The 25,489-nt window shown below is 45.5% G+C and overlaps 1 protein-coding gene across 13 annotated transcripts in view; it reads left to right on the top strand.

Annotated features, from left to right (window-relative positions):
• Positions 1-25,489, top strand: part of LOC140385700 (uncharacterized) — a 661,829-nt gene that overhangs the window by 403,879 nt on the left and 232,461 nt on the right. For all 13 annotated transcript variants that reach the window (XM_072468125.1, XM_072468137.1, XM_072468135.1 and 10 more), the window contains one exon: positions 13,059-15,743. In XM_072468125.1, coding sequence (XP_072324226.1) covers positions 13,059-15,743 — 2,685 coding nt within the window. The remainder of the gene's footprint in view (positions 1-13,058; positions 15,744-25,489) is intronic.

Raw genomic sequence — 25,489 nt, 5'->3', positions numbered from 1 at the left:
GTAGAATTCTACAGGGTAGCCGTCCGGTCCCGGGGCCTTGCCCGACTGCATACTATCCAGGCCCTTAACTATCTCCTCCAACTCAATCGGGGCCCCCAGTCCCTCCACCAGATCCTCGTCCACCCTTGGGAACCGCAATTGGTCCATAACTTGCTTCATCCCTTCCCCTCCCACCGGGGGCTCTGACTCGTACAGTTTACAATAAAACTCCTTGAAGACTTTGTTGATCCTCTCTGGGCCCAAGACCGTGTTACCTGTCTCATCCTTAACTCCCCCAATTACCCTGGCTGCCTCTCTCCTGCGAAATTGGTGCGCCAGCATCCTACTTGCTTTCTCCCCATACTCGTAGACTGCCCCTTTCACCGTCCTCAGCCCCCCCATTATCAAATTATTTGACTTCAAGTCCGGGATTTTACCCAGCATGTGCCTCATGAATTCCACTTCATCCCAGTTCGGGGCATAGACGTTCACTAACACCACCCGGGCCCCCTGCAGCTTACCACTCACCATAATGTACCTACCCCCTTTGTCTGTCACAATACTCCCTGCCTCGAATGCCACCCGTTTGCTAACCAGATTTGCCACCCCCCTGGTCTTCGAGTCCAGCCCCGAATGGAACACCTGGCCCACCCATCCCCTCCTCAGTCTCGTTTGGTCAGCGAGTTTTAAATGCATCTCCTGTAGCATGGCCACGTCTGCCTTTAATCCCTTTAAGTGCGAGGACCGGCCCGTCCAGAACCCTCACATTCCACGTGATCAGCCTGGACAGGGGGTCGTCCCCCCCGCCCTGCCGACTAGCCATCTCCCTTTTTCGGCCACCAACGTGCCCGCGCCCCCCGCTCGCTCAAGCCCTCCCGCCGGAGGCCCCCCAACCCAACTCGCCATCTGTTCCCAAAAGCTGGCTCCCCTTCAGTCAGCAAAGCAGCGCCCCATCCTCTTCTTCCCCCCCCCGCCCCCCCCCCAATCCCAATCCCCCATGTCATGCAGCCGCTTAACACTGATTTCCCCCCATTACGCTTCCGTAAGTTAGCTGACCCATGCTGACCCCGGCCGCTCCCGCCTCTATCTCCAATCTTACTGTTGTCTCTTCCTTCGGGCCCCCAACCTCCCCTCCCCCAAAGGGTAAGAGAGAGAGAACCATCCAACTTCTTCCCGTGAAACAAGAAACACACCCCGGGCGTTACCCCGCCCCCTGAAAAAAAAAACTTAAATTCTACTACCAATCTTACATTAGGCCCACACCCGGTTACACATCCCCACAAGGGTGTTTCACCCACGTGCAGCTGTCCTTTAGCTCGAGTCCAGCTTTTCATGCTTAATAAATGTCCACGCCACGTCCGGCGTATCGAAGTAGTGGTGCCTGTCCTGGTACATAACCCAAAGCCTCGCCGGATGCAGCAGCCCGAACTTCACCCCTTTGTTGTGGAGGACCGCCTTAGCCCGGTTGAATCCCGCACGCCTCTTAGCCAATTCTGCTCCCAGGTCCTGGTATATACGAATCTCACAGTTCTCCCACTTACTGCACCACTCCTTCTTTGCCCAATGCAAGATGCACTCCCTGTCTGTGAAGCGGTGGAATCTTGTCACCATCGGCCTCGGCGGTTCGTTCGCCCTAGGCTTCCTCGCGAGGACTCTGTGCGCCCCGTCCAGTTCCAAGGGCCGCGGGAAGGCCCCCGTGCCCATCAGCGCCACCAGCTTTGTGGTCACAAATGCGCTCGCGTCCGCCCCCTCCGCACCTTCAGGGAGGCCCAGAATTTGCAGGTTTTGTCTCTTAGACCTATTTTCGAGGTCATCCAGTCTCTCCTGCCATCTCTTGTGTAGGGCCTCGTGCGCCTCCACTCTGACCGCCAGGCCCAGGATCTCATCCTCGTTGTCAGATACCTTTTTCTCCACCTCTTTGATCGTCTTCTCCTGCATCTTCTGAGTCTCCACCATCCTTTCCATAGAGGCCTTCATAGGGGCCAGCATCTTTGCAAAGCAGCTTCTTAGGAACTCGTGCTGCTCCCGTGACCACTGGACCCACACTGCTTGGTCTGCGCCGGCCACCATTTTGTCTTCCACTCGCTTCCCTGCAATTGCTCTCTTCACGGCCCCACTCCTGGTCCCCTCCATGCAGCAATGAGGGGAACCTCTCCAGCGTCTCTTGCCACGCCGGGAATCACCGCCAAAGTGCCGCTACAGCTCCGTTAAAGGGCCCAAATGTCCGATCTCGGCGGGAGCTGCCGTGTGCGCGACCTATCTGGACATGGCCGCTACCGGAAGTCGACACACTCACTTTTAAATGAATAATGAATTATGATCATTGCTCATATATACAGAGGAAAGCAGCTCTGCTGTCTGACAGGATCCAATCAAGAGGAGAGAAACCATTTCTACTAAACTCTGGGGAGGGATGGCAAGGTGGCCCAGCGGTTAGCACTCCAGCGCCGTGCTGGCCCCCTGTGGGGGACAGAATCGGCCGTACCCGGGCCCGGTTCGCGCCGTCGTGAAATGCGACGACGTTCACGACGGCGCGAACACTTGGGCTCCATTTGGGAGAATCGCCCCTGTTGTGCTGCATAAGAGAGTAGTTAGGGAGCGGAGTAGTTTGAGACCGAGGTGGGATGCAGTGTTTCGAGAAGAGGGTAGCAAAGATTCCACTATCAGAAAAACAGACTGGTTAAAGTGACCTGATGTTTTGAATGCACGGTAGCACAAGTGACGTTTTAGGCAGCACGGTAACACAAGTGATTAGCACTGTGGCTTCACAGCGCCAGTGTCCCAGATTCAATTCGCTGCCTGTGCGGAGCCTGCATGTTCTCCCCCCCCATGTCTGCGTGGGTTTCCTCCGGGTGCTCCGGTTCCCTCCCACAGTTCAAAGACGTGCAGGTTAGTTGGATTGGCCATGATAAATTGCCCGTAGTGACCAAAAAGGTTAGGAGGGGTTATTGGGTTGCGGGGATAGGGTGGAAGTGAGGGCTTAAGTGGGTCGGTGCAGACTCAATGGGCCGAATGGCCTCCTTCTGCACTGTATGTTCTATGGTCTATGAATGCATTGTAACATGAAATACAGATGAGAAAGAAAACTCTTGTTAGAAGGATTGTAGCTATTCATTGTGGGGCGCCCACTTCCTTGGCTTCCAATAAGCCTTGTCATTGAGCTAAACAAAGGGGGTGACTTTAATGAAAACTCTCTTCTTGTCAAAACATTCATTGTTCCTTTTTTGTTTAGTTCATCTGAGTTGAATTAGGCTTTTAAAAGTCAGCTTTACAAATTTGATCTGACTTTGTTTTTAATGGTGCTTTGCAGTCAACAAATAGAGAGAGTTGTGTCACATAGCATACATAGAATGGGTTTAGCTGGCCAATACACCATAAGGTATAATAATAAACCATACACACTGGAATGATCCCCTTACGCAATGAATGGCCTGCAATTGGGCCAGTAGGACCTCGGCTTTCTGGAGGGAGAAATAAATTGACTATAGTTCATCTTCCTCTTTTCTATAAAGTGACTGACCCCTGCTGGTACATGCAGGACACACGAAGCATTGCTCTGATGCCATCTGCTGTCACATGGCCCATTAATACTGGTGACTAGACACCTTGGGCTGGATTCTCCGAGCCTCCGCGCCAAAATCGCGTTTGGAGCGCGGGTGGAGAATGGCCGTTTACCCGGAAATTGAGACTGGCAGCGCTGAAGTGATTTTCTGGTCCCCGGAGAATCGCTCGGGAATCTCTCACGCGCAATCTACGTGGCACGGGTAGGGGGCCATTGTCGGGAACCTTGGGTAGCGGCTGCAGACTCAGTCCGCGGCCGCTCTGGTAGGGGGCGGGGGGATCGATCATCGGGGGGGCCTCATGGACGTCCAGGGGAGTGATCAGGCGGCACGGTTCCGCGGCCGCGCGCGATCTTGGGGGGGGACCTACATTCTGCACGACGGTCCGCGGTGCGAATCCGCCATGTCACACGATGTGCCCGCCGCAGGATGCTGCCGTGCGCATGCGCGGACTCCCGACCGGAAGTGCGGGGTCCCGTACCTGCAGCCAGAGCTGCAATAAGCACTCCAGGGCCCTGCCAGCGACCTGCAGGTAGGAGCATCACTCGGGACTTTCTTAAGGAAAGTCCAGAGTGAAACGCCAGCGTTTTGATGCTGGCGTGGGGCCATAGCCCAATTCTTGGAGCATCCAGCCCTTTAATTATGACCAAGAGCAGTGTTTTTCAAACTTTTTTTTCTGGGGACCCATTTTTACCAATCGGCCAACCTTCAGGACCCAACCCGGCTGACCTTCGCGACCCACGCTGGCTGACCTTCGCGACCCACGCCGGCCGACCTGCGCGACCCACCATTTTCTCTTACATTGTTTGTTGCTGACAGAAATGGAGGAAATGGTTTTGGGTCCCTTTGGCCCCAATGGTCCCTTTGTCTCTTTGGTCCCCCGAACTTGAAAAAAAAAAGGCTGCGACCATATTTTTAAAAACAATGTGGCCGCACTGCGCATGCCGATCATCAGTGCGCATGCGCATAGTTTTGCGCTTGCGCACCGATGATCGGGCACGCATGCGCAGTGCGGGTAAATTTTTTAAAATCTGCTCCAGCCATTTTGAAGGCCGCTCACAGCCTACATTAAAAGCCGGCTGTTGCGCGCGGATTTGCGCGATCGGTAGCGCCGCGACGGACGGCTCCAACACCCGCCCGCGACCCACCCGCGGGTCGCTCCCCTGAGTTTGACAATGCCTGGCCAAGAGGACAAAGTACTAAAATAAACTGCCAGTGTGTGGAATGAATGCTCAGTAGGATTCAACCTCAAGGGAATAATGAGCAGATTAGTAGAAGAGGCCATATGCTTGTGACGCAGTAAGTTGGCATTACAACATGCATGCCAAGGAATGAAGGTTGAAATCTTTAAACTACTAGCCTGGTCATGGAGTCAGCAGTTTCAGAACATGAACTAAGCATTGCTGAACCACAGGGAGGGAGGGAAGCAGTGGGCACTGTTATGCCACTTTACAGCCAGAGGCAAAAGCACACCTGACAAGTGTCACTGATCAGAAGTGACAATTGCTCATTTTGATTTTAAGATGTGAACTGTATGGTTAAGTATCCCTTCATTTTATAACAATAAGCACACAGCTAGTCTGCCTTTTTCTAATTACATTTTTTTTTTTTCAATTAGCTTGACCAATCCACCTACCCTGCACACCTTTTGGGTTGTGGGGATGAGGCCCATGCTGACACGGGGAGTAATTTTCAATTTGTTACTTTATATTATTATTTTAAAAGTTTAATTATTGAAATGCCCTACCTGACACCACAGTGGGGTTTCTACACCACATGGCTCAAGAAGGCGGCTCGCCAGTCAGTACCTTCTCGAGGGAAATTATGGATGAGCAGTAAATGTTGGTCTAACCAGCGATGCCCGTATCCCAGATACACATAAAATAAAATACTTGATAGTGGTTTGATGAGGTACAGCGCAGATCTTTAATTTCTCCCATTGTCTAGGAAATTATGTGATGAGACAAAAATAAAAACTGACGGGCATGGGGTTATAAGTTTTCAACCTGTTTTTAGGCTTTTATTTCCCCTGCTCCACCTTCCCTGATTGACTTATAGATTTGGTGCATCCAGTGTGACACTAATCTTTAGAAACCAGAGACTTCTGAGTTGTTTCACTGAATGGCCCAGTTGAAAAATAACATTACATAGAAGTTGCAACATGAAAATGCAATCAGTCCAACCACTTTTTATTCCTTAATGTTTATCCCTCCTGTTTCCATATTCCTTTATCCTCATTTCCTTCATTTACATATCCAATCTAATCTTGAATGTTAGCAGAATTGGAATCCCACACCCTCTCAGTTCTGTGTGAAGAAGCTTTCTTGTTCTATTTTCTAAAGGTTAATCTTGTATCTGTGACCTGTTCTTCTAGACCCTTCAAATATTGAAAATAATCTGCTATCTACTGTGTCCCATCTGTTCCTAACTTTAATCACTTTAATTATACTTTCCCATAATCTGCAACAATGACCACATAATCCAGTTTTAGTGATGATCGCTGGGCAATAAATATTGGCCAGGACAACGGGGAGAACTCCTGGATTTGTGTTCTAAAATGGGACTTGAAATTACAACTTTCTGGCTCTGAGGTATCTGTGCCGACAATGCGCCATGGCTAACAATATCATGCTCTACTTAGAGACTTGAGCAGATATCCTTTGTTGACAATTCAGTGCAGTACTAAAGGAGCGCTGCACAGTTGATGTTGCTGTCTTGGATGAATCAATAAACTGAAGTTCAATTTTCCTTTTGGGTGGACCCAAAGGACAGTGAGGAACATAGGGACCTGAATAGTTCAGTGAGCCTCTTGAGTCTGCTTTGCCACTTAATGAGAAAATAACAGCAAAAGCTTGCATTTCTAAAGTGCCTTTAAAGTAGGACATTTAATTCAGTTAAACACGCCAAGGAATTTCAATCAAGGTTAGTAATCAAAATCTGGTACTGAGCCACAGAAGGAAACATCAGGACTGATGCCCAAAACCTTGTTTCAGAGGAGTTGGTTTTAAGGCATGTTCTAAAGGAATAGAGAGAAGTAGAGAAGCAGAGTGGTTAAGGAAGACAACTCCAGAACCTACAACATATCTAGGCAGTTGAAGGCTTCTAATGGTGGAGTGATTAAAATTGAGGATGTACATGGGACTAGAATTTATTGGAATACAGTGATCTCAAAGGCTCCTTGGCCTGGAGAAAGGTACAGTGATAAAGAGGGGTGAAGTCATGGAGGAATTTGAAATTAAGGATGTGAATCGTGATTTGCACCTCAGTTCTATTTACTGCGTTTGCTCAAATTATGTATTTTCCTAATTTAAGAAAAACTATCGGCCTGAGTCTATTCTCTCCCACAAGCCAAGCGATGGTTATGTACCTTTGGAATTAATTTTCCTTTCCAAAGGAAATAGTTTCTCTATATCTATCCTATTGAATCCTATTAACATTTTATGCACTTCAATAAGATCAGCAAAAATTTGCATTTACATAGCACCTTTAATGTAATAAAATGCCCCATCTTCTATACTTAAGGGAATACAGGCCAAGTTATGCAACCAGTCCTCATAATTTAACCCTCCAAGTTCTAATATCATTCCAGTGAATCTGCACTGTACCCATTCCGAAGACCAATGATCCAACCTGAGGTATGGTACCCAAAACTGAACATCGTATTCCATATGTGGCTCTGTACACAGAAATACAACGTCCTCGCCTTCATAACCCTTCATATTCCATCTGTCTATTTAATTGCTTTTATATCTGTCTACTAAGTTTAAATTATTAGTAAACTTGGGCTCCCAAATCACTTTGTTCTCAACAGTTACTAACTTCTCATAGTTTAGAAAATATTCCAGTGTATCAATCTTGGCTTTCAGTGAATGACCTCACATTTGCCCAAATTGAACCTGTTTAGCTATGGTTCTGTCCACACACTTAATCTGTCCCATCTGGAATGCTTACTGTTCCTTTTAATTATGTGCCATATTAGTTATACAAGTTTCTATTACTTCACTCAATTAATTAATATGTATGATGAAAATGTTACCCCTGTGAAATATCACTTGTCACATCCTGCTGATCTGAATATGTAGCCTCTATCCCCATTCTTTCCTATCTCCCAGCCAATTTCTAACCCAAGTTAAAAGGCTGCCTCCAATTCTATGCGCTCTCACTTTTGCCAGGAACACTGGGCGCGATTCTCCACTCCCACGCCGGTTGGGAGAATCGCATGGGCCGCCAAAATTTCCGGGGACGCCGGTCCGACGCCCTCCCGCGATTCACCCAAGCGGCGGGAACGGCCCGGTCATGTTTCGCAGGCCGGAGAATCGCCGGAGACACCCAAAATGGCGATTCTCCGGCACCCCCGCTATTCTGAGGCCCGGATGGGCCGAGCCAAAACGGCGGGTTCCCCCGGCGCCGTCCACACCTTGTCGCTGCAGTCGTGGGCGGTGCGTGAACGCTGGGGGAGCGGCCTGTGGGGGGGGGGGGCGAGGGGGGATCCTGCACCGGGCTTCACCTGGAATGTGGGGTGGCCCACGATCGGTGCCCACCGATCGTCGGGCCGTCCTCTCTGAAGTAGGACCTCCTTCCTTCCGCGGCCCCGCAAGATCCGTCCCCCATCTTCTTGCGGGGCGGATTTAGACAGGACAAAAACCACGCATGCGCGAGTTGGCGCCGGCCAACCCGCGCATGCGCGGATGACGCCCGTTATACGGCGCCGACCGCGTAATCTATGCGGCGCCACTTTTACGCAGGCGACAAGACCTGGCGCGTGGAGATGACGCGGCCCCGATCCTGGCCCATTGTCAGGGCCTGAATCGGTCGGGACTGGGGCCGTTCCGCGCCGTCGCGAACCTCGACGGCGTTCACGACGGTGCGGACACTTTGGCGTGGGAGTGGAGAATCCCGCCCTTTGTGTGGATATTCTGTTCCCTTCCTTATTGGTGACCTCTTCCACAACAAAAAAGCAGATTAGCCAAGCGTGAATAGCTTTAAATGGCTGTCTGTCTCTGATTAGTTTGAATTTCCTCAAGTGCCGAGTCACTCTATCTTTAATGACCGATTAATTCCCTTGGTGCCTACACCACAGTTAACCCTCAATCAACATTTAAAACAGATGTTCTGATCATTAATTTCATTCCTGTTTGTTGGATCTTGCTGTGTGTAAATTGACTGCTGCATTCCCTTACTTTGCACAAGTGGCTACGTTTCAAAAGTACATAATTAACTGTGAAGTGCTTTGGGATGTTCTGAGGTTGCGAAAGGTGCCATAAGAATACCAGTTTCTTTATTTATTGTTTGGAGATTTCATCCATAATCAAAGACTCTTAAATTTCCTTTACCACAGATTTTAATCTAAACAGCCTATAATTACCTGGAATAACAAGGCTTTTTTTCCAAAATGGGAGCCCACACACAATAGAGCCTTGATTATATAATTTTTAGGCCTTTGTTCATTTTTTCTTCATCTCCCTTGCATCATAAGAACATAAGAACTAGGAGCAGGAGTAGGCCATCTGACCCCTCGAGCCTGCTCCACCATTCAATGAGATCATGGCTGATCTTTTGTGGACTCAGCTCCACTTTCCGGCCCGAACACCATAACCCTTAAACCCTTTATTCTTCAAACAACTATCTATCTTTATTTTAGAAACATTTAATGAAGGAGCCTCTACTGCTTCACTGGGCAAGGAATTCCATAGATTCACAACCCTTTGGGTGAAGAAGTCCCTGCTAAACTCAGTCCTAAATCTACTTCCCCTTATTTTGAGGCTATGCCCCCTAGTTCTGCCTTCACCCGCCAGTGGAAACAACCTGCCCGCATCTATCCTATCTATTCCCTTCATAATTTTACATGTTTCAATAAGATCCCCCCTCATCTTTCTAAATTCCAACGAGTACAGTCCTAGTCTACTCAACCTCTCCTCGTTAACCTAGTGAATCTCCTCTGCACACCCTCCAGTGCCAGTACGTCCTTTCTCAAGTAAGGAGACCAAAACTGAACACAATGCTCCAGGTGTGGCCTCACTAACACCTTATACAATTGCAGCATAACCTCCCTAGTCTTAATCTCCATCCCTCTAGCAATGAAGGACAAAGTTCTATTTGCCTTCTTAATCACCTGTAAACCAACTTTTTGCGACTCATGCACTAGCACACCCAGATCTCTGCACAGCAGCATGTTTTAATATTTTATCATTTAAATAATAATCCCTTTTGCTGTTATTCCTACCAAAATGGATAACCTCACATTTGTCAACATTGTATTCCATCTGCCAGACCCTAGCCCATTCACTTAGCCTATCCAAATCCCTCTGCAGACTTCCAGTATCCTCTGCACTCTTTGCTTTACCACTCATCTTAGTGTCGTCTGCAAACTTGGACACATTGCCCTTGGTCCCCAACTCCAAATCATCTATGTAAATTGTGAACAATTGTGGGCCCAACACTGATCCCTGAGGGACACCACTAGCTACTGATTGCCAACCAGAGAAACACCCATTAATCCCCAGTCTTTGCTTTCTATTAATTAACCAATCCTCTATCCATGCTACTACTTTCCCCTTAATGCCATGCATCTTTATCTTATGCAGCAACCTTTTGTGTGGCATCTTGTCAAAGGCTTTCTGGAAATCCAGATATACCACATCCATTGGCTCCCCGTTATCTATAGCACTGGTAATGTCCTCAGAAAATTCCACTAAATTAGTTAGGCACGACCTGCCCTTTATGAACCCATGTTGCGTCAACCCAATGGGACAATTTCCATCCAGATGCCTTGCTCTTTCTTCCTCGATGATGGATTCCAGCATCTTCCCTACTTCTGAAGTTAAGCTCACTGGCCTATAATTACCCGCTTTCTGCCTACCTCCTTTTTTAAACAGTGGCGTCACGTTTGCTCATTTCCAATCCGCCGGGACCACCCCAGAGTCTAGTGAATTTTGGTAAATTATCACTAGTGCATTTGCAATTTCCCCAGCCATCTCTTTTAGAACTCTGGGATGCATTCCATCAGGTCCAGGAGACTTGTCTACCTTTAGCCCCATTAGCTTGCCCATCACTACCTCCTTAGTGATAACAATCCTCTCAAGGTCCTCACCTGTCATAGCCTCATTTCCATCAGTCACTGGCATGTTATGACCACTGTCTGCCACTGTGAAGACTGACCCAAAAAACCTGTTCAGTTCCTCAGCCATTTCTTCATCTCCCATTATTAAATCTCCCTTCTGATCCTCTAAAGGACCAATATTTACCTTAGCCACTCTTTTTTGTTTTCTATATTTGTAGAAACTTGTAAGGCTTATGATGCTTTGTGTTCCTTTAGTCCCACCACCTTATTTAAAAACAAATTATGTATCATATTACTCGCCTAACTACAAGTTCAGAATGCACTTCCTTCTCCAATGTAGTGTCTGGTACAGATGAGGAGGCTCTTGTGTTTTGAGTTTGTTAATATCGGATGGTGTAGCTGTACAATTGCCCTCAGGAACCAAGCTAAAAGGGTAAAATCAAAGAGTGTTCCCATTCATTCTCAATGTCCACTGACTGTTGCTGTATAATTGTGTGATTTTTGCCTTTGGGCGAGTACTGAATCCGGCACCGCTGTGATGATCCCACTATGCCATCTACCCCCGCACCTTGCCATCAAAGAGCTGGGCTGTCATGGTGGATGTCCATTTGATTAACGCTCCTGTATCATATTGCTGTCAGAGTCTGAACTTTCAGGAAAAACAGGGAAAAAAGGTTGGCAACAACAATTTTTTACTAAGAGCGTCAGGACTAATCTTACTGCAGTTGGGACATTGATTTTTAGTTGGCTATTAAGCGAAAATATCAATTGCACCAAATGTTTTGCATAAATCTTCCAGTTAGCGGTGTTGCTGGCGCACTCACCGCTGACTGTGAAGATGATTATAGTCCTATCTTTTCCCAACCTTGCAGCCAACCTTCCTGTTCTTGCTACAACAGTGATCCCGTGTTGCAGTGCACATAGGATCAACAGAGAGGCCATGCCTCTTTTTTGTTTTTACAATGTCAGCTACTTTGTTCAGGCAAGATTTGAAAGGTCTTTTGAGCTTTACTGGTGCAAGTTGAGCAGAGGGGTGTAGGGAGTAGAGATGGATGTTCGGGTTGGCGGGGTGGGTAGTCGGGTGTGAAGGTGGTTTGAGTACTCAGTTAAGTATCGTGCCTCAGGCCCTGTCTTTGTGAGGTTGGTGATATTTTGGGAGGGCCCCAGCAGTGTCAATGTGTCCAGTGGCAGTTTTAACTTACAGGGTAATTACCATGTATGCATGAGGGTGAGGACTTCTGGAGCACCCTGAAACACAGCAGTGGCCACAATTGGCATTGGAAGATCTAGGCTAACATGTTACAAATGATGACAAAAGACTGAATTTTATGGGTCACACACAGGCTGGAAAACAGGTGCATGGACCCGTAAAATAGGGTGGATGCCATGAGCGGTGTGTCTGCCATTGGCCCACATGCCTCTGTCTCAACTTTATGGCCGTTGGGGGGGAATGTCAGGTGGGCCGCCTGCTCGTGGCTCAGTGAGACCTTTTTAAGTGTGTAATGAATGTCCAATGAAGGACCTCCTTCCATCATCACTCTGAGGATGGGTGGCAGGAAAGACATGAGTTTAACCCTGCGGGCTGCTGGTCGGTGAAAGGGAGTATGCCTCCTTCCTGGGCTCACCCCTGAAACTTATGCTGGGGTGCAGGGAGCCTGCCCTCATTCCAGCCCAAAGTTTCTGATTGGTTCAGCTAGGGCAATTTCTATGACATCAAACGACATGGAGGTGCTGGTGTTCAATTATATTTAGAATTGCTGCTGTCTGTATTCCTTGTCATACAATGTGCAAGCAAATTCTATGTGGAGAGGAGAGAAATATTTCCTCTGAACTGGGCAGCTGCACAACAACTTGTAAGCTCCTTCAGAGGTCATGCACAAGTTGACTTCTTAAATTTATCACACGTGAGCTGCCATGCAAAAAACTTTAAAGGGAATTATGCAGTTCAGTCGTGAAAAGAATGGGTGCATTTTTTTTTATGTGCTCCCAATGCAAAATTATTAACCTGTGTTTTCCCCCTCCCTTCATGAAGGTGTATAAGACTGTTTTGATAATGTAGTTCCATGGATGTTGGTTGCTGTTTGGTAATTCTCAAGTGACCAGATGTAAGTAAGGGAGACTATTGCATGCAAACACGCCCCTATCTTCAGCTGATGTCCAGTGATTTGGTTTATCCCTTCCTCGACTTTGGAAGCCAATAATTGTAACCATATGGCACTCAAACTGGAACTAGTGACTAGCTACAGACTTGGGATTGAACCTAGGCCTTACTACTCCGTGTGACTTAATACAACAGAAGTCACTGCTTCTATTACATTAGTATTGTTTATATTTTTAAAATTATGCAATTGTTGTTCCCCCACATACAGATAAGAGAACAAAAATTAAAATGCTGAATGTGTTTTGAGTGTTGATACCTTTGATGTTGTATTTAGCTGCTATTTTTCCCTTGTATATAGAAGAATTTGGTGTACCATTCATCAGCCCGAATCAAGTTGAGACATCTTTCCACCCTGTAGACCGTTGTGACCCAGCTTTGAGTGCTGGCTTAATGGATGATCACTTGCTAGTTTCAGACATGATGAAGACCACTGTTGCAGTTGATGCTTTACTGCAAACACCAACAAAAACCTCACCACGCACCCCGCAACTGGAGAACGTGGCCTGTGGTGCAGGACTTACTGCGTCCACTAAATCAGTCCCACCAGCCTGCGGGAACTTTGAGTTGTCAGTGAGCACCATGGAACTTAACAACACCACAAGCGCCACGAGTATTGCTGTCCCACTTACAGAAACTCCATCTTTAGAACGGATCTCTGGGAAAGGTAAGCTTGCAGAGGAGGTTAAGGAAACCACACCATCAATGGAATCACCAGTAGTAAAAGTGGCTGTGGAGAAGAAAAAGAAAAAGAAAAAACGCTCACATCCAAAAGGAGCCCAACCTCCTACAGTGGATATACAGGCTAAAGCTAAAGAGGCTCAAGCAATTGTTTCCGACCAGCGACTAGAAGGGCTACCTAAAGGAGAGACATGGGAACACAAGGAAAATATCTTGAGCACTGAGGGGCCATGTAATGAGGCATCGGGGGTGCAAGTAAAAGCACAGCAGGTGCACAGTGTACCAAGTCAAAGTAGTATTTGGGCACCTGGAAGTTCAGTGAATGAAATAGCTCATCCTCCACTGCACAAAACTAAAACCTCTTCAGTGAACCAATTGGGGGCTGTTGTCGGGAACCAGAGAAGAGAGGCAGCTCATGCAGACAACCAGTCACAGATGGAGATAACCTCAGAAGTGGAACAGACAGGTAATCCTCTGGATTGTTGGAGCCGAGAAATCATCTCTTCTGAGTCCCTCCAAACCTCTACGTTGGGAGAGATAGTAGAGCCCCCCTTAGAACAATGGGCTGGCAGAATTATTCCACCTAGGTCACAGAAAAATTCTGAAGTAAACAAGGTAGCACCACTGATTTCTCTGGAATTTGATGGTAAAGAATATACTCCCCTTGAGTCAGAGGAAGTATCTAAAAGTAAGGAGGTGGAAGGGCCTTATCTGCAACATTTGGGTAGAGGACCTGCTTCTCCTGGGTCAAAGCGGACATCTGAGGTGAATGAAATGACAGGACATTTGGGTAGAGAAATTGCTGCCCCTGGATCACAGACACCCCTTGAGGTGCAAGAGGTAGCACAGACCCCTCTGGCACATGGAGGTGGAGAAGACCCTTCCTGTGACTTACAACAAACATGTGAGGTAAAAAAAGTGGCAAAGACCCTTGTAGAAAATGCAGGTAGAGAAACTTCTCCCTTTGAATCAAAGAAAGTGCCAGAGGTGGAGATAGAAAAGCCTTCTCCAGAACATATGGCTAGACATACTACTCCCCATTGTTCAGGGCAAAAATCTGGTCTGAAGGAGATGGTTGAGGCCCCTCTAAAACCTGTGGATAGTGAAGGTACTCTCCCTGAATCAAACCAAATACCTGAGGTAAAGAAGATGAGACAGATCCCTCTGGATCATGTGAATAGCGAAACAGGTTCCCTTGGGTCAAAGCAAATATCTGAGGTGATAGTTTCGACAGAGACCCCTCTGGAGCAAGTGAGTACAGAAACTGCTTTAGACACTTCTGAAGTGAAAGGGATAGTCGATATTCCTCTAGAGCATTGTTGTAGTGAAATTGCCACTATTGAGCAGATGTCTGAGGTAAAAGTTCTAGTTGAGAGTCCACTATGTTGGAATAGAGAAACCTCTCTCCCTGAGTCACAGCACAAATCTGAGATGAAGGAGATGGTGGAGAGTCCCTTGGAATGTTGGAACACAGAAATTTCTCCTACTGAGTTGCAACAAACATCTGAGCAGAATGAGATGGTGGAGAGTCCTTTGGAATGTCGGAACAGAGAAACGTCTCTCTCTGAATCATGGCAAACACCTGAGTTGATTGAGATGGTGGAGAATCCTTTCGAATGTCAGAACAGAGAAACTGTTCCCTCTGAGTCACAGCAAATATCTGAGTTGAATGAGATGGTGGACAGCCCTCCGGAATGTCGGAACACAGAAGCTGTTCCCTCTGAGTCACAGCAAATATCTGAGCCGAACGAGATGGAGGGGAGCCCTCTGGAATGTCGGATCACAGAAACAGGTCCCCCTGAGTCGCAGCAAATGATTAAGCTGGATGAGATGGTGGAGAGTCCTTTTGAATGTCGAAGCAGGGAAACTATTCCCTCTGAGTTGCAGCAAACAACCACGGTGCAGGAGATGGTGGAGAGTCCACTGGAATGTCAAGATGGGCTCATTTTTCCAGAATGCACTGACCAAATCACTCTGCCTTCTCTGAAACACAAAGTACCAAAACTGCTGGATGATGATGAGGGAATAGGCTCAAAGGCATCCCTGAAAAAAGAGGCGGGGACAAAATTCCTCCAAAAACGAGGATTTACTAAAGGTACTTCGCAAAGAGAGGCTGGAGGAAAAGTGTCTCCCGAACAACACTCTAAAGACAGAGCCCTAAAGACTTCAATGCAACCAAAGGTGATGAAGATCCCACACCAACAAAAGAAAGATGCTAAACCTCTTGAAACTGAGAAGATTGGGAATGTAAATAAACAGTCTGATGATCAGGGGCATCTGGATGAGAGTCCTCGTCAAGATGAAGGTGTGTTCCACCAATGATAAGAGTGCTAACCCTCTACCCCTCCACCCAACCCCTCACATGCTTCAATTTAATAATCCTGGCTCAGGATTTTGAACTGACTGGATTGGCACAGCATGATGTCTGCCTTTTGGCTCACTAAAGCATCCATCATTTTGCATGCACAATTCCTCTTGAATTTACAACTAATCCGTTGCTTACTAACCGCAAGATTCTGTAGGCTGTAACTAGCAAATTGTGTTTTCTGAATATCTTATAACCCACTGCATGACAGTTGGTTTTGGTTTTAAAAATGATTTTGGAAACAGTTTGTGAGGTGGTGGTGTTAAATTCATATTTATGTTGGAAAGAGGGGAGAGGAGGAACAGAAGAGTAAGAAAGGTAAGAGCTAATGTTAAACTGAATAATATATACCTAAATATTGAACGTTAGAATTGTTTTGGCTTCCAAAATGAAGAGTCACCCAGGAAACTAGTATTTGGGAACAAAATGTAACCTTGGTTGTCTGCCATGATGCAGGCATGCTTCCATGATGGAGAGTTAGAAATCCCTGATGAGCAAATTTGCATGTATTAGTATAGTAATGCCTTGGCATGTGAATGATGGGAAGATGAAATATAACAAAATGAAGAAATATTAGTAGACAATGCAGAGTGTTGTCTGACACAAAGATTATTCTCTGAGAACTCTTAATTGTTAATCGGGATAATGGAAGTAATTACTGCTTAGGCTCTTACCTAACATTGTGTTTGATGTTCACCGCACAAAGGCATTTCCCATAGCAAAGCCTTCTATAAACCAAAATCTGTACAGAGTTTAGGTTAGCAAGCCAAGGTTCAACAATTACTCCCTAATCGTGGTGTGACTCACTCACTGAAGAACAAGCAACAAGGGTCATCATTTCAAAATCGTCACATGGAGACATGAGGGATTATGACAAGTTGCAGGTTCCTGGAATATTTAAGGCAGAGATAGCTGCCTTTTGAAAAGTAAAATTGGACAAATGTTTGAATCCGAGGAAGATATAGGGAAGGAGCAGGTAAGCGAGATTAGTTTTGGATTGCTTTTCTTACTAAAGCTTAAAATATGATGTCAAGTTTGGCTATCTATTGAATTTTCCCCTGAGATGCTAAGTGGGATTGCTCAAGCAAACAATTGACAAAGGCATGATAGTCTGGTGGTGTCTGGTACTTTCAGCCGCTGGTGAATGAATGCTTGAGCTGTTTACATACATCCATCACTTTCGGTGAGTAAAAAGTAACCAGTCCAGGCTAAAGCAACCTAAATAACCGTTTGATTATTATAAAGGACTTTGGGACAAAGCAAAGTTTTGCGAAAACCCAGTACTTCAAAACACTAAAAATAGATTCAATTCAAAAGGTAATTTGGTTGCAAAGTGTTCATAACTTTTGAACCAATTTTTCTTGGGTATGGTAAGTATTTAGATTTTGGATCAATCAGCCACATTTGCCACTTAGATGACCTTTTAAAATAAAACGTTATATCTGGTGATGCAAATTCCATTTCACCATGGCGTTCTGATCACCTGCCTGAGCTAAAGCTGCGAAATCCGATTATGCCATGGGGCATCTTTCGTGCTGTACTTCCTTAACATAGGCTGCTTTTAATAGATCTCTCATGACTGAGGTGTTTGTGAATGGGTATTTGCCAATCCTAAACATTTCCTTTAATGGCACGAGAAGAGATTAGAATTGTGTATTTCACTTTTTTTCAGATGCTCAAGGGATGACCTTAATGGGCTCAATGAAGTTTTCTAATGCACTTTGTTTAAAATCCATTACAAAGTCTGCTCATGAAATGGTCATGATGGATACAACCTGATTTAACCAGTAAAAGCCTTTGAAAGTGCTATGGTTTAGGATAAAGAATGCACAATACAAGAAGGTGTCCCGAAGGCAATGAGTAATTTATTATTATTTTTCTTTTTTTTTTGGTGCCTCTTAACTTGTTTGTCTTAGTTACTAGGCTTGAATGAAAGACGTAGGCTTAGTGGATTGATGTGTAACAGTGGGTTTAGAATTCTGGGACCCCGTGAACATATCATCAGTCCTGGAAATGTCCCTTTTATTTTTAAAATCTCAGTACGGAATGAATGTATCTGTCCCAGCTTTTTAAAATAGCTATCTAATTAGTCCAGAGAGTAGGAGAGATTAGGTCATTAAATATTTTCAAGGCCAAGTTGGATAGATTCTTGGTTGATAAGGGTGTTGGGGTTAGACCGGAAAGTATTGTTGAGGCTCCAATCCGATCAACCATGATCTTATCAAATGACGGAGTCGGCTCGATGGGCTGAATGGCCTGCTGCTGCTCCTAATTCGTACGTTTGTATCTCCCACTTCCTGGCCCTTTCCCCACAGAAATACAAATTCTTCCTTTTCAAATATATATCCATTGCCCGTTTTGGTGTTGAACCAAATTGCATAACCCTTTCAAGTCAGTTCATTCCTGATCATAATAATTTCCTGCGACTTATAAAAAAAAAAAAAAAAAAGTTCTTCTCACTCCTTTACTCGGCTACACGGGTTTATTCTCAGAAATATTTGCTTTTCTGGGTCTAATGTTCAAAAATCGGCATGAACTTCCTACTGTGTAGTAGTGCCGCTGATTTATTGAATGCTTAAAAGTTGTGAGTATAGAATATATTTAACCGGACACAGCACTTAATGCGTGGTACATTTGGAACTTGGTCAGGTAGAAACCATGGGCGCGATTCTCCGCTCCCGTGCCGGTTGGGAGAATCGCCTGGCGCGCCATTTTTCCACGCGACGCCGGTCCGACGCCCTCCTGCGATTCACCCAAGCGGCGAGAATGGCCCCGTCGTGTTCTGCGTGGCGCAGGCCGTAGAATCGCCCGAGACACCCAAAATGGCGATTCTCCGCTATCCCCGCTATTCTCCGGCCCAGATGGGCCGAGCGGCCTGCCCAATACGACGGGTTCCCACTGGCGCCGTCCACACCTGGTCGCTGCCGGCGGGAATGCTGGGGGGGACGGCCTGTGGGGGGGGGGGTTCCTGCACCGGGGGGGACCTCAAATGGGGTCTGGCCCGTGATCGGTGCCCACCGATCGGCGGGCCGGCCTCTCTGAAGGAGGACCTCCTTTCCTCCGCGCCCCACAAGATCCATCCGACATCTTCTTGCGGGGCGGCCTCGGGGAGGACGGCAACCACGTATGCGCGGGTGATGCCAGCTACACGGCACTGGCCGCGTCATTTACGCGGCGCCGCTTTTACGCGGCACCAATGCCCGGCGCACTCTGACGACGCTGCTTTCGCGACACGCCCCCCGAGTTTGTCGCGGCCCCGTCCTAGCACATTTTCGGTCCCTGAATCGGTCGAGATCGGGGCCGTTTCGCACCGTCGTGAACCTCGACGGCGTGGGCACTTAGTCGCGGGAGCGGAGAATTGCGCACCTTATGTCTTTATTTGAAAACCTATGATTATATAGGGAGGAGATTTCCTCACCAACACCTCCGCCTTCTTAGTATGTTTGATTTCCACTTTATTTTGTCTCTGTTTTTCTGTGATGTCTAGTGGCAACAGATGTTTTTCTCCTGCTGCCGTCATTCACTACAGTTCGTGACATCCACAATGTTCTGAATATTAAGTGGCTCTGTTTACTGTTTATATACCAAATGGGTCACTGTATGCAAGTCAGCTTACAGGTCTCCTTCCATTTTCTCTTGTGTGTGTGTGTGTATATATAACGTCGGAATTTTCTGGAAATAATTGTATACTGAGAAGTTATACATTTTGATATAAAAATACCTGAAAATATTTTAACTGTAATATTACGTTCAAAACTAAATTCTGAAATACAGGGGAGCATTAATAGTGAGTTGTTGAAATAAACATATTTTCAGGGTGGATGTGCTGGAAAAATGCCTTCAGTAACTTGTGGTATATTGTATATTTTGGTAATATTAATCCCAAAACAGTTTTGTCTACATTTGTGCTGACATGTTGGGAAAAATATCCTGGTAATTAGACTATTGTTTATCTATAAAGCAAGAATGAGGAGAAGTTTGCATTTAGATAGATAGCACCCTCAGGACATCCCAAAGCACTTTACAGCAAATGCAGGTGAGCTGGGAAATTCAGGTTGGTAGTCGATCCCAAGAAAAGGAATTTGTGGAATGTCTAAGAGATGTTTTTTTGGAGCAGATTGTGACAGAGCCTACTAGGGAACAGGCAATTCTGGATTTGGTGGTGTGTAATGAGACAGACAGGGAACTTACGGTGAAGGAACCCTTAGGGAGCAGTGACCACAATATGATAGAATTTACCCTGCAGTTTGAGGGGGAGAAGCTGGAGTCAGATGTAACGGTATTACAATTAAATAAGGGTAACTACAAAGACATGAGGGAGAAGCTGGCCAGAATTGATTGGAAAAGGAGCCTAGCAAGGAAGACAGTGGAACAGCAATGGCAGGAGTTTTGGGGGGTTAGTCGGGAGGCACAACAGAAATTCATCCGAAGGAGGAGGGAACATGCTAAGGGGAGGACAAGGCATCCATGGTTGACGAGGGAAGTCAAGGACAGCATAAAAGCAAATGAAAAAGCATACAAAGTGGCGAGAATTAGTGGGAAACCAGAGGATTGGGAAGCCTTTAAAAGCGAGCAGAGGAGAACTGAAAAAGTAATAAGGTGGGGAGAAGATGAAATATGAGTGCAAGCTAGCTAGTAATATAAAAGAAGATAGGAAGAGTTTTTTTCAATATATAAATGGTAAGAGAGAGGCAAAAATAGACATTGGACCACTGGAAAATGTGGCTGGAGAAGTAATAATAGGAAACAAAGAAATGACAGAGGAACTGAATAGTTACTTTGCATCTGTCTTCATGGTCTAAGACACCAGTGGGATGCCAGAGCTCCAGGAGAATCAGGGGGCAGAGGTGAGTGCTGTGGCCATCGCTCAGGAGAAGGTTCTGGGGAAACTGAAAGGTCTGAAGGTGGATAAATCACCTGGACAGGATGGACTACACCCCAGGGTCCTAAAAGAGATAGCTGAGGAGATAGTGGAGGCATTGGTGGTGATTTTTCAGGAATCACTGAAGGCAGGAAGGGTCTCAGAGGACTGAAAGTGGCTAATGTAACACCGCTGTTTAAGAAGGGAGGGGGGCAGAAGGCGGGAAATTATAGGCTGGTTAGCCTGACTTCGGTCATTGGTAATATTTTAGAGTCCATTAGTAAAGATGAGATCGCGGAGTACTTGGAAGTGCATGATACATAGGACTGAGTCAGCATGGCTTTGTCAAAGGGAGGTCATGTCTGACAAATCTGTTAGAGTTCTTTGAAGAGGTAACAAGGAAGTTAGACAAAGGAGAGCCAGTGGACGTGATTTATTTAGATTTCCAGAATGCCTTTGACAAGGTGCCGCATAGGAGACTATTAAATAAGTTGAGCCCATTGTGTTAAGGGTAAGATCCTGGCCTAGATAGAAGATTGGCTGACTGGCAGAGTGGGGATAAAGGGGTCTTTTTCAGGATGGCAGCCGGTGGTGCGCCTCAGCGGTCTGTGCTGGGACTACAACTTTTCACAATATACATTAATGATTCCGACCTTGGAGTCACTAGAGCAGGAGTTTGAGTTACCGGGTGGGAATGAGTTTTGATATCTTCAGGTCTGGGACTTTGTCCGGAGGCAGGTTCCAATCTTCCCTCACCTCCCCCTGAGGGGACTACAGGACAAGGTGAAATGGAAGAAGGAACTGTAGGCACCGTTGCCAAGTTTGCAGATGATACAAAGATCTGTGGTGGGACAGATAGTATTGAGGAAGCAAGGGGGCTGCAAAAGAATTTGGACAGGTTAGGAGAGTGGGCAAAGAAGTGGCAGATGGAATGCAATGTGGAAAAGTGTGAGGTTATGCACTTTGGAAAGAGGATGGAGGCATAGACTATTTTCTAAATGGGGAAATACTTATGAAATCAGAAGCACAAAGGCACTTGGAAGTCCTTATTCAAGATTCTCTCATGGTTAACGTGCAGGTTCAGTCGGCAGTTAGGAATGCAAATGCAATGTTAGCATTCATGTCGAGAGGGCTAGAATACAAGAGCAGAGATGTACTTCTGAGTCTATATAAGGCTCTGGTCAGACCCTATTTGGAGTATTGTGAGCAGTTTTGGGCCCCGTATCGAAGGAAGGATGTGTTGGCCTTGGAAAGGGTCCAGAGGAGGTTGTTGTATGAGGAACGGTTGAGGACTCTGGGTCTATACTCATTGGAGTTTAGAAGGATGAGGGGGGATCTTATTGAAACTTACAGGATATTGCGAGGCCTGGATAGAGTGGTCATGGAAAGGATGTTTCCACTTGTAGGAAAAACTAGAACCAGAGGCCAAAATCTCAGACTAAAGGGACAATCCTTCAAAACAGAGATGAGGAGGAATTTCTTCAGCCATAGGGTGGTGAATCTGAAAATGAAATGAAATGAAAATCGCTTATTGTCACGAGTAGGCTTCAATGAAGTGACTGTGAAAAGCCCCTAGTCGCCACATTCCGGCGCCTGTTCGGGAAGGCTGGTACGGGAATCGAACCGTGCTGCTGGCCTGCCTTAGTCTGCTTTAAAAGCCAGCGATTTACCCCAGTGTGCTAAACCAATCTGTGGAACTCTTTGCCGCAGAAGGATGTGGAGGCCAAATCACTGACTGTCTTTATGACGAGAGATATATAGGTTCCTGATTAATAAGGGGATCAGGGGTTAAGGGGAGAAGGCAGGAGAATGGGGATGACAAAAATATCAGCCATGGTTGAATGGCGGAGCAGACTCAATGGGCCGAGTGGCTCTAATTCTGCTCCTATGTCTTATGATCTTAAATGAAGCACTATTGAAATGTAGCTGCTGTTGTAATGTAGTAAAGTGGTATCTGACTTCTGTCGTGATTTTCTCTTCAATCGAGTGTATTTAAAATCCAATATAGGTAATAGAATTTAAATGTTTGAGAGGATATGTATCTGGAATTTCTAAATTCTTGTTTTGCCTTTTTCTTTATATTAACCTTCAGAACCACTCAATCAGATTCTAGCCATCAAATGTTCTCAACTCGAATCAGATTCAAACCCTGTAACCCATATGGCATAGAGACTCCTCAGAATCTCTACATCAGTTTCAGTTTGTAATAGTGTACCAAGAATTAATTGCATATCATGTGTATATGGTACAGTATATTGGACGTATGTTATAGTAAAATTCATTGTAAATACTTGTTTCTCGAGGCACTGTGATGGGTATTTTCAGTGTTAAGGATGACATACAATAGCTGCTATTTAATAGCTCCCTGTGAAATGTGCAATTTGATCACTGGGTTCCCATAATTCTATTGGTATTTTCTCAATTTTTTCAAATGACATCATGACTCGAGTATCTGAACAAAATAACAGATTCAAAAATATTTATTTCTCAATAATATTCAATGTTAGTTTAATTGCCTTTTATGCCTTTGAATTAAGTTTTCACTTGAAGGCCTCTCATAAAAGCTTGGATTTGATATTTTGCCCAGAGCTGTGACTTCAAGAGCTGAATCTGGATTGTATGGTCTGAGATATGTTTGGGTATTTTGGGTCTCTGCTCAAGTTCTCTAGCACTGCATCAACATGAATAGCACTGTGATGTTGCTTTAAACGGTATCCTGATTTTACTAATTTATAGTTAAATGCACAGCATTCTTTATTTGATTTAATCATATCTGCAGCAATAATCAATAAATTAACACTTAGCACGATTGCAGAAATCCCTAAATGATGGCATCACACAATGTTTAAACGGAGGAATGACAACTGATATTTCTGTGATGCTACATGGATTCCATTACTATTCTGGAGAAGGGGTTATGTAGCTAAAAAGGTATGACAGTATAATGGTTATGTTATGAGACTAGTAAGCCACAGCTCTGGAGTACATTCTGGAAAATGTTAAGTTCAACTCCCACCACAGCAGTTTTAGAATAGAATTAGCACAGAAGGAGACTGAATAGGATGGGAATAGAGGGATACGGACCCAGGAAGTGTAGAAGATTGTAGTTTAGTCTGGCAGCATGGTCGGCACGGGCTTGGAGGGCCGAAGGGCCTGTTCCTGTGCTGTACATTTCTTTGTTCTTTGTTCTTATTTAATCTGTTGTGTTGTAGCTAGCTTTTTGACAGAATTATCCAATTTAGCCCCACACCCCAGCTTCACTGAAACCTTGCAAACTAATTCTCCTCAGGTACATGCCTAACTGCCCTTCGAAATTCCCTGCGGAGTTAGCTTCAACTATCTTTTTACATGGTATACTCCAGATTTTAACATCCCTCTGTGCGAAAAGATTTCTCCTCTAGTTATTTTGCTATTTAGTTTAAATCAATGATTTCTGGTTAACACCCCACCTTGCCTCTCTCCACCTAATTTTAAACTCTGATATCATCCTTGTAAACCGCTTTTGTACCCTCTTCAAGGTATTGACGCCCTCTCTAAAGTGTTGTGTTAGAATGGAACACAATACTCCAGCTGTGAGACATAATCAGTGATTTGTGAAAGCTCACATGCTTTCCTTGATTTTGTATTCATGTCCCTAATTATGAAGTCAAGGCTGTATTTACAATCCTCTGTGCCTACCCTACCACCTATCAAAGATTTGTAAATATGCATCCCAGGTACTTTCTCGCAACCCACCTCTCAAAATAGTACATTTTAGCTATGTTAGTTCTCCATGTTGTTTCATCTAAAGTGCATTGCTTCACAGTTAACTACGTTAAATTGCATCTGCCATGTGTCTTCCCATTTCCCCAGTCTATGTCCTCCTGAAGTCTACTACTATTCTGTTCATTGTTTATTACATTGCCAAGTTTCATTAATTCAAAGATAAAATTAAACAGAAATCACTGATACTCAGCAGGTCTGGAAGCATCCGTGGAGAGAGAAACTAAGTTACTGTTTCAGGTCCGTTACCTTTCATAAGAACTGGGAAAAGTAAAAAAAGAATTTAATAGGGTTTTGAGCAAGTGAAAGAGGGGAGGGTGGGAAGAACAGAAGGAAAATTCTGTGATAAATTGGAGGGCTGGAGAGATTTGATCAAAGAAGATTTCATGGTTCAATGGAGGGGTTATGCAACGAGTAGAGAGAGTAGAGGTATAAATGGTGGGACCCTGAATAGCTACTGTCTGAATGCGAAGTATAGAAAACAAAAAAGGAGTGGGGGGGGGAAACAAAACAAACTAGCAAAGTAACACAAGACAAGATGGGTGAAGAGGTTATGATCTAAAATAATAATTAAGACATTTTTTTTTATTGAGGCATTTGTACATACATTAAACACAGCCAAAACCAGAATAAGTACAAACAGGTAACCTCATAACAAATAACAATAACACCCAACTGCCCCACCCTCTCTGCCGTTCCCCTCCACCCACCCTGCTTCACAGCGCCAAGGTCGCCGGTTTGATTATGGCTTGGGTCACTGTCTCTGCAGAGTATGCACGTTCTCCCCAGGTCTGTGTGGATTTCCTTCCGGTTTCCTCCCACAAGTCCCAAAAGACATGCTTGTTAAGTGAATTGGACATTCTGAATTCTCCTTCTGTGTCCAGGCCCCTGAGTGTGGCGACTAGGGGATTTTCACAGTAACTTAATTGCAGTGTTAATGTAAGCCTACTTCTGGGCGGCACGGTAGCATAGTGGTTAGCACTGATACTTCACAGCTCCAGGGTCCCAGGTTCGATTCCCGGCTTGGGTCACTGTCTGTGCGGATCTGCACGTTCTCCACCTG

Source organism: Scyliorhinus torazame, chromosome 11 (genome assembly GCF_047496885.1).
Source record: "Scyliorhinus torazame isolate Kashiwa2021f chromosome 11, sScyTor2.1, whole genome shotgun sequence".
Lineage (NCBI taxonomy): Eukaryota > Metazoa > Chordata > Chondrichthyes > Carcharhiniformes > Scyliorhinidae > Scyliorhinus > Scyliorhinus torazame.
Note: the sequence above shows the minus strand (reverse complement) of the source record. Positions and strands in the feature narration are given on the sequence as shown.